At 38.4% G+C, this 8700-nt stretch overlaps 1 protein-coding gene across 3 annotated transcripts in view; it reads right to left on the reverse strand.

Annotated features, from left to right (window-relative positions):
* The window catches only part of SLC9A9 (solute carrier family 9 member A9), a 177514-nt gene extending 170057 nt beyond the window's left edge, over nt 1-7457 (reverse strand). Inside the window, exons 1-2 of one of the 3 annotated variants that reach the window (XM_072933138.1) lie at nt 7066-7457; nt 1267-1469 (exon numbers count right to left, since the gene is read on the reverse strand). In XM_072933138.1, coding sequence (XP_072789239.1) covers nt 1267-1469; nt 7066-7240 — 378 coding nt within the window. In that variant the 5' untranslated portion in view covers nt 7241-7457. The remainder of the gene's footprint in view (nt 1-1266; nt 1470-7065) is intronic. The other 2 variants (XM_072933137.1, XM_002195706.6) reach the window with 2 other exon arrangements.
* Nucleotides 7458-8700: the final 1243 nt, after the last annotated feature.

Raw genomic sequence — 8700 nt, forward strand, 5'->3', positions numbered from 1 at the left:
GGTCTGATGAAGAGAATCAAATGTAATGGATTAGTACACGTGCCCTGGAAATGAAACACACACTCTGGCTAAGACAAAGCTGCAACTGCAACCAACTAGCAGGAAAAAGAATGGAGATTCAGCAAAATCTGACTGCCACAGTATTTTCCTGTCTCCACCCACCACAACTCTAATGGTCCTTGACATTCTGGTTCTTTTTGAGAAGGGCAAGTCTGGCAGTAGCAGCAGACAGGCACACAGTGGTGCTGCATCAGCAAGAAATTTGAGCAGATGGTTAAATCCTAATTCTGCTGAGCTCCCCAGTGTATATTCTAAGCATAACTTAAAAGTTTTCCCAACGATAACTGTGTAGTACACAGGATCATGTATTACTGTGCTAGACAAACAATAATAATACTTGGAAAAAAGCTAAATAATACATTGCAATATTGTAAAGAGGTATTGGTAAGGGCGTAGGAGCTTCATGTGAATATACAATGTTTTTGAGCACAAATCCAGGTTTTAAAAAGTGCTTCTGCACTTCAGTGTTCTTCAAATGGCTGCCATTTAAAAAAAAAGTGAACATTATAAGAAGCAAATATTACATGGGCAGGGAAAGACTATACTAACAAAGCAAAATATTTTTTTATATACTGGAAAAAAGAAAAGGCCATGGCATTGTGAAGACTGCAAATTTTCTCCCACACTTCCCTTTTTGCATCCAGCCTGAATTACCCCAGTGCTGTCTCCCTGCTGAGGACCACTGCAGGAGTAGAAGAATGTATGAGAATGCTGTAAGGACTTTAAGTGTACATATTTACAAGTACATACTTACAAGTTTGTGCTTTTAAAATGTTGAGAGTTTGCAGTTTCCTGTGCTATCCCCAGGAGGTAACCTCCCCTTGCATTATCCTGCCAGAGCAAGTCACTTTGAAGACAGAGGAAAAATAAAGCTATCAGTGGTGTTTATAAAGGTTTAGTGGCAATGGATCCAAGTTAACAGCTGTGTCTGCAATGAACTCCATGTCTGCAGGAGCTGGGACTGTCATTTGAAACAGCTCAGGCAACCATTCCATGAGTGCACTGTCAGCTTGGAGCTAAATGATGGTCAGGGTTCTACCACACTTCCCTCCTTTTACTGTTCTTCTTCCCCACCTTAAATTCAGAATAGACTCTCTCTCTTTCTCATTTTATCTTGAAGCTTGTTTTTCTCTCTCAAGCATGAAAATAAAATAAATATATTACAGAGTTTAGAGCAAAAATTAGATAAAATAAGATAGCTTTTACCTTTTGAAGCATTGCATTGCCCTGGTGACCATTGACATTGTGGTGGCTGATCTCTCTTTTGTATTGATATTCGTAGACCTGGTTAGTTATATTAATAAGCAGAGTGGATGGCCCAGATTTCAGTTTTTCACATTCATAAACAGTCCCACTTTCAATATCTGGTGATTTTGTCACGTATCGTATAATTAATCCCATTACAAGGCCTGGAGAGTAAAGAAAAAAGAAAGATTAAAGATATTCAAGTACTTTAAAGCATTTGATGCCACACATTTAGAGAAAAACTAGCTCTGCCAAAGCTAGGATACCTTCTCAGTGTTTCTACATTTACAGAACGTCTCTCAACACCTCATGGATGACCACAAAATATTCTTCCAAAATGGTAATTTCATTAGAATGCAGATGTTGGTTTGACATATGCACAGTCATATTCCTATTTTTGTGATCCAGTTGCTGGCATAATAATTAACTGAGTTTCTCATCCCACTGCATTTTCAATAGCTATTTAGAGCAGGGAGATGTCTGCACAACTCATGTGCTGAACTGAGCATATAAACATCAGCCTTGCTGTTGGGTATTTTACACACTTCATTTGTGGGGACAAAACTCTGACATATCCTCAGGCACATTCTGCTTTCTGTAGAAGACAGCATTTTTGAGACTGCATAAACATAGAAAAACAAAATCAGGAAGAATGGAAGGAATAATAAGACTATTTACAATTTAGGGCTCTTAACAGCTATTTTGTTTCCCTTTACATTTAACAGAAAGGAAAGTGTACTTCTGCAGCCATCCTCTGGACAGTATGGCTCTTTCTGTTGGCTCTAGTGGGAGGCTGCATATTTACTTTAGGAGAGGTAATATTTAGGTAGATAACATTACTGAGATTATTTCCACCCTCAGAGACTTTAACTTGGTTTCAAATTTAATTTCAAGAATTATTTTATGTTATGTATGCTTTCAGTCCCATGTATAGAATGAACAGCTTCACAGTTACTAATTATTAACCCAACCATAAAATGCTAAAAATGCTCAGATGAAATATTGATGGAAGACAACTAAAGATCTAGATAGATATACTTACTATTAGAAGATAAGAAAGAAATTAAATTACATGAAATAATCAGAGAAGCATCTGCAAAATATGATGTTAAAGTTTCAGCTTGGTCCCATAATCAGAAGGGGATACAGTTGATCACAAGGACCTTGAGAATTTTCATTATTGTCACATCTTCTCCTAACAGAGAGTCTTGGAACGAGAGATTCCTGCCATATCTGTAAGTCAAGTTTGTAGCTTCTTGGAGTGGTGCTGAGTAACAGCTGTAATGTCTGTTTTAGTGTGTGCATGCATTTGTGCTTGTTCAGAATATATTGTCACGTGTGGTTGCTTTCTGTAAATGATAGAGGATTTCAATAAGCTTTAGAAAATCCCAAGATCTCTCTCTTAAGTTACACAGCATTCATGCAAAAAATCAGATAATAAATCTAGCTGTAGTAAAAGACAGAATTCCTCAAAATGTTAGGGGAAAGTATGTATATGTAAAGGGAAGCAAGCACTGCATGTGTACTGTGAAATATGACTTCCACAGTGCTCAGCCCAGATGTCCAAAATCATGAGTCAGAAACCAGGAAACCATTCATTAGTTAAAACTGTCAGGGTTTTCAGCTTATTTTTATTAGATTTCCTCTAGAAGAATCACATCTTTAATTTTTAAATTCAATTTCAAATACATTAAAAATTCAACTTAATTTGATAGACTTGATTTTTTTTCATTCACTGGAGCAGAAAACTTACAGGTTTTCCTTTACCATTTTTGTCCTTATGACTCAGTGTTTTAAACTACAGCCTCTGATACACTTCTATTACCAGGTATTACTTAATCTTCTCAGGTAACCGAAATATTTTGTATTTTGTAATATTTTGTACCAAGGTCTGTGCAAGGACACTGGCAGAAAAAGACTAATCAAAAAGTGTTTTAAGCACATTTATTTAAATGCAGCATTGAAACAGAAAAGGATGTCACTAATGTTACAAATTTCTTTTAAAAAGTCTCAACTGTCCTTTGAAGTAAAATCTTGCAGGAAAATCTTACTCTAACTACAGTTCAGTCATATTTCAACTGAAGGCAATGCAGGTTCTCCAGGTTCTTCAGTGGAAGCAGGAAAACATCCTTAATTACAGATGTGACCATTGGTCAGCTTTTTTAGTCATCTGTCAAACTCCTGAGCTAAACAGGACTGTTCTTCCCCAGGATTTAATCTAGTCAGCTGTTAAATGCTTTTTGTAGTAATAACACTCAGGGAGGCAGTTTTAGTCATTACCTGATTTTTCCAAATATTTAAGGTTTTCTTTCAAATTTCTCTGTCTCAAGAATGATGTTCCTTTCCTCACCTCATCACTACAAAATTTCTGTTTCTGCTTTAATTGTGATTATTCCTATGTCTCTTCTGAGTCCCAACAACCTTTCTGCATTGTGAATGTTGTAATCAGGAAGACAATGAAATACTCTGTTTTGTTGATGTTCAGATTTCTCTTTCTGGCACCTGTTCCATCCATTTCTGCCTGTGAGGTATAGGGATACTCAGAACACACCATAAGAAGGCAAAAGGAATTATTTCACACAGGAGGCATACTGGATTTAGAAGGTATAAGAGTCATAGTGCTCATCATTAGACACCTCCACCAAAGCTGAATCCAGAACTGATTGTGCCTTACTTCCAAACTGATTGGGACCCTCAGAAGGGGCTGCCAAGGGCTGCTGTGAGTCAGCCTTCCCTCTGCACACCTGTAAAACCTGTCCCCTCCAAACCTGGTGAAACTACTGCAACCCAAAGCCATTTCATGGGAGCACCACAATGGCTCTTCTGTCATTCAGCCTTTTTATGCTTTCCTTCCAGTCTGATCAGCTAATGCATGGAGCACAACATTGAAGGCTGGTACATCTGCAGCCAGCCTCACCCTCACCTAGGTGGTACCACCCACTCCCTAGGGGTGACAGTTACTCAAGCTGAGAGCAATTTCAATTTCAATTTGGCAATTAACCTCCCATATGAAAGGCACAGCTTGACTTGCTGCTGGTTTGGGTTTTTTTGTTGTTGAAGTTCAATTCTGGCTGCCTACTTGCCAGAGTGTTTTAGCCTCTCACTCAGAGCTGAGTGGTGGTACCTCCGTGTGAGGCTGGTACCTGAGTTCTGGGGAGAATGAGCAATTTGGATACTTGCACTCAGTTTGCCACTGCATAGCTCTGGGTTGTTGCTGCACTAATGTGAAGGCCATGACTTACATCTTACATGGGGGATTTGGCACCTGATGGTTTATGGCTGAGGCATTTAAAGATACCTGGCCAGGCAGGAGGTGGCTGCAGGCACTTTGGTGTTCTATTGGCTTGTGGTGTCTTCTCCAGCACATCCCAGGGCTGGTGTTGTGAGAGGGTTCACCTGCTCTGATCCCAGGCAAGTGGCTTTGCTTCCATCAGTGCTGGTGTAGATCATCTCCCACACTCCTCCTGAGTGTGCTCTTGCATAGGAAACTCTCTCATACCCTCCTGTCTCCCTGATATGCAGAAATCAGGAATTAAGTTGAGTTTACTTCCTGAGACTCAGGAAAACCAGAGAATGAATGAACAGGTAAGTCTGTATACTTCCTTGTTCTTTGTGATTGATTTTTCAGTTTGGTGTCAAAACAAAACAATTTGAGTCTTTAAATACTTCCAAGCTATATGCCTTGCTCTATATATATGTGTGTGCATGTATAAATACATAGACAGACTTTTTAAAATAATGTCTAATTCTTGTGAACTAATTCTGCATGATTCAACATGCTTTTTGTTTTTCTTTACTTTATAGAAAGATTTTAAAGTTCAACATAACTATACTTATTGTTGAACCATTGCTTTGGTAAAAAAAAAAAATATACCTCAGTTATTTAAGTTTCTAAATAGATAGTATGGTTGGAGTTTTTTTTCCTAGCTGGAACTATTCAGCCTAAAACTGAATTCTGCTACTGAGCCTATTAAAAAAAAAAAACAACAAAAAACCAAACCCCCCCTTCCATTTGTTCTCTACTTTAAATAGCACTTTCTATCAGGCTGTGTTCCGTTTAGGGAATTTTGTTCAGCATTTTGCAGTAACTGTAAAACTTCCTGTTTTTGTCTTTCTATGTTTGTTTTTTTTTCCCTGTGTTCCTCCCACTGCCTTCCCTGTCCTCTGCACTGCTGCTCCCCTGAGGGCACAGTTGAGGAATATGGGCCCTCCTGTCACCCTGTGGGACACGCTGCAATAGGTGCCCATATCCTGTCACTTGAAGCCAATTTCATTGTATTGCTATTCACAGATCTAATATATAGCTCAATGGGCTGGAGCAAAGCAAACTGTAAGAACTGGGACCTCTTTTTGTGCAGAAAAGGTAGAAATTGGAATTGTTTGGAAAGGGAAGGTGAAATTAAGTGAGGGCAGGACTTGTCCCACTGTCAGTGCTTGGTATCATGAAGATTTTCTCCCAAAGTTGCTGCCAGTTGATCTGACAACTTCTCTTTTGACTTCTGAATTTCCACTCTCTTTTTAATATTGCCATTCTATGGCATTAAAGATAACTACACCCATATCCAAAATTTTGAAGGATAAGAAGGACATCATTAGCTTTTTAGATTCTAAATATAAGCTTTTTTTTCCCTGTTTGAAGGTTTTCATAAATAATGCAAGACTAAAGAGATAGTTTATTTACAATCATGAGGAATGTTTTAATAATTCAAAAGCTCTGTCCTGCTGGAGCATTCATCTCTTAACCAATCCAAAGAATATGAGCAGGTTATCCTCATGATGTGCAGAGTATGTTCTGGGCAGGCAGCAAAACAGAACCAAATGATGAATAGAAGTCTAATTCCATACTTATTTATTTTTTTTTTGTTGTGTTCTCCCACATTTCATTTCTGTTTTGACAGCTTTGGCCTAAATCTTCAGAAAATGCCATCAGCTGCACATGGCAAACAGCACAATAGAGGAGGAAGCTATGCAGTAGAGGCACCCATCTTAACCAGTTTTGTGTATTGCACTGCTAGAGGATGTGGTGTGCATAGAATGTGTCAGAACAGGCTGACACTCAGGTAACGACTGAGCTGTTGATTCTATCTTCCATTTTGACAGTTTGCCCTCCTGTATGTATCTTATGGCAGTAGAGTCTCTCAGTGAAACAGCACTAAGAGAGTGACAGGAGGAGTCATTACATTTGTGTGTGCCATTAAACCAGAGAGTACTTAGGGGACAATGTGGAAAGTTCTGTGTGAGAGCAAAATGCAGCACTGCAAAACCTCATCAAAGATTAGAACTAGGCAGGCAAGCTAAAGTTACCCGACAATGACAGCACTGAGAGCAAACTTGAGACACATTCTTCAGTGTGCTTTTCAAAGGCACAGAGCAAAGCCAAAAGAAAGCTCTCAAGATCATTTAAGCTTTATTAGACAACATGTCTGTATCCACAAGGCTCCTTAGACTAACAGCTTTGGATGTTAGGAAAACCCAAGCAGACTGTTTTTGTAAAGAGTGAACTCCTCAGCTCTCTGCTGCCCGAGCACAGGGAGCAGGATGCACATGCTGGGGACAACCAGCTTGTCACAGTCCCCTACCAAGGCAGCCTCTGGCTGCTTCAGGAGAGATGCTGTCACATCATTATTTTACCCTGCACTTATGGAGGTGATGACATTTAATTCAGCACATTTCTGAGCTTTGTCAGCACTTGATCTCAAGTGCCTGATCATAAATATGCAACTAGTCCAGTGTTATGCTGGCACTTGAATTTATACTCACCATAAAGCATAGCTCCTCCAGTTTCATGCAGAAAGCGGAATCGATGGTTTTTAAACAACCAAATTGTTAATATTGTAAGAATGAGTAGAAAGTTAAAGATGAGCAGCTCCACAGCTCCCTGATGATAAAAGTGATCTTCATCTTTCACTGATACATATTTCTTCAACGTCTCCATTTCATTCCCTTTATAGAAAGTATGTGAAAACTAAAAGAAGAAAAAAAAATCCCAGGAAGGAAAATGTTGTCACCTTCAGTACAACAACTCCAGACACTACAAAAATTCACAAAAAGCACATCTGTTTCATTTGCAGCCTCATGGTAAAGTGCCCCAGCTCAGAATTCAGCTGGATTCTAGTTACAGCTTCCTGTTTCTCTCTTAAAGCTGCCCTGTCTCATTTTTAATGGTACGATTGTGTCGCTGGACTGCGCTTGCTCTGGCTGTGGATGCACAAATTGCCTCCAAGGCTCGGACTCTCCATTTCTAAAATTCTGTAGTAAAACTCAGTGTGTGTTCATCATGTTTCTTCCTGCAGTTTACAGCCCAGTCTGAGTCCTAGGAGTCCTATTTTGTCTTTGCAGTTTAAGTTGGAAAAAAATAATGTTAAAAAAAATGACATAACTTTTACTACATTTTGGAAGTTTAAGAACCTTTCATCTTCCCACTTCCCCATGTTTAAATGTCAATGACATAGAATAAAGGTGACACATTACTGTGATGCAAAGAGAGAAGAAGAAAACAAATAAATAGATAAGGACTTCAAGATTTAGGCACTTGTATTGATGCTGCCAGAAGACAGATCTCTGTAAAAGCAAGGGTCCATTTACTTGGAATTAGAAGTACTTAAAACACCTTATTGAACTGAATAAAATGCAGTGGAATATACTTTTCATAACTTCTGCTCTTTGCACATTTTGATTTATTTAATTCATAATTCCATTACACCAGAAAAACTCCATGTATAGGAAATACTCCTGGGCTTTTCTGTCTGTGGTCAAGGCTGCAATGCATTTACATACAGAGAATTTCAAACAAGCTCTAATCTTCATCAGAAAAACCAGCAATTCTACTTCTCATTATATAAGATAATTTTTCTCATTATTTGATATTAAATTCTCATAACTTTTTTTTTTTTTTAACACATTTTGGAGGTAAATAATCTGTACAAAATCCATTCCAAGTCAGGCAGGTGTCAAAGGTCAATAACCCTGGAATACCCAGCTGTCCATACTCTCAGCAGTTTTGGAGCTGTACCTCATAATAGAGTGTTCCCAGGGAGGCACTGTTTCTTCAATCAATCTAAATATTTTGTTCTCAATAATTAATCAGTTCTGTCCTCTGCATAAGCAAATTTCACCTCCTTTACAGGTTTCCCCTTTTTTCTTTCACTTTGTAAGAATATTATTTTCCTCTTAGCTATTTTTTAATTAATGCTTTTTCTTTGCTTACCAGATCTTTTTTCAGTCTCTATCAAAGTGGTTTCACTTTGTTCTCTTCGTGTTTCACTATTTGCTCCTCTTTGTGTTTCCCTTATTTTCTCTTTCTTTTTGTAGGTTTACATTACAATTTGCAAACACAGTCAGGTTGTTCAAGTCAAAACTGTATTTCTCAAGTAATTTTCAAGGGACCCTCTGTGA

Source organism: Taeniopygia guttata, chromosome 9 (assembly GCF_048771995.1).
Source record: "Taeniopygia guttata chromosome 9, bTaeGut7.mat, whole genome shotgun sequence".
Classification (NCBI taxonomy): domain Eukaryota; kingdom Metazoa; phylum Chordata; class Aves; order Passeriformes; family Estrildidae; genus Taeniopygia; species Taeniopygia guttata.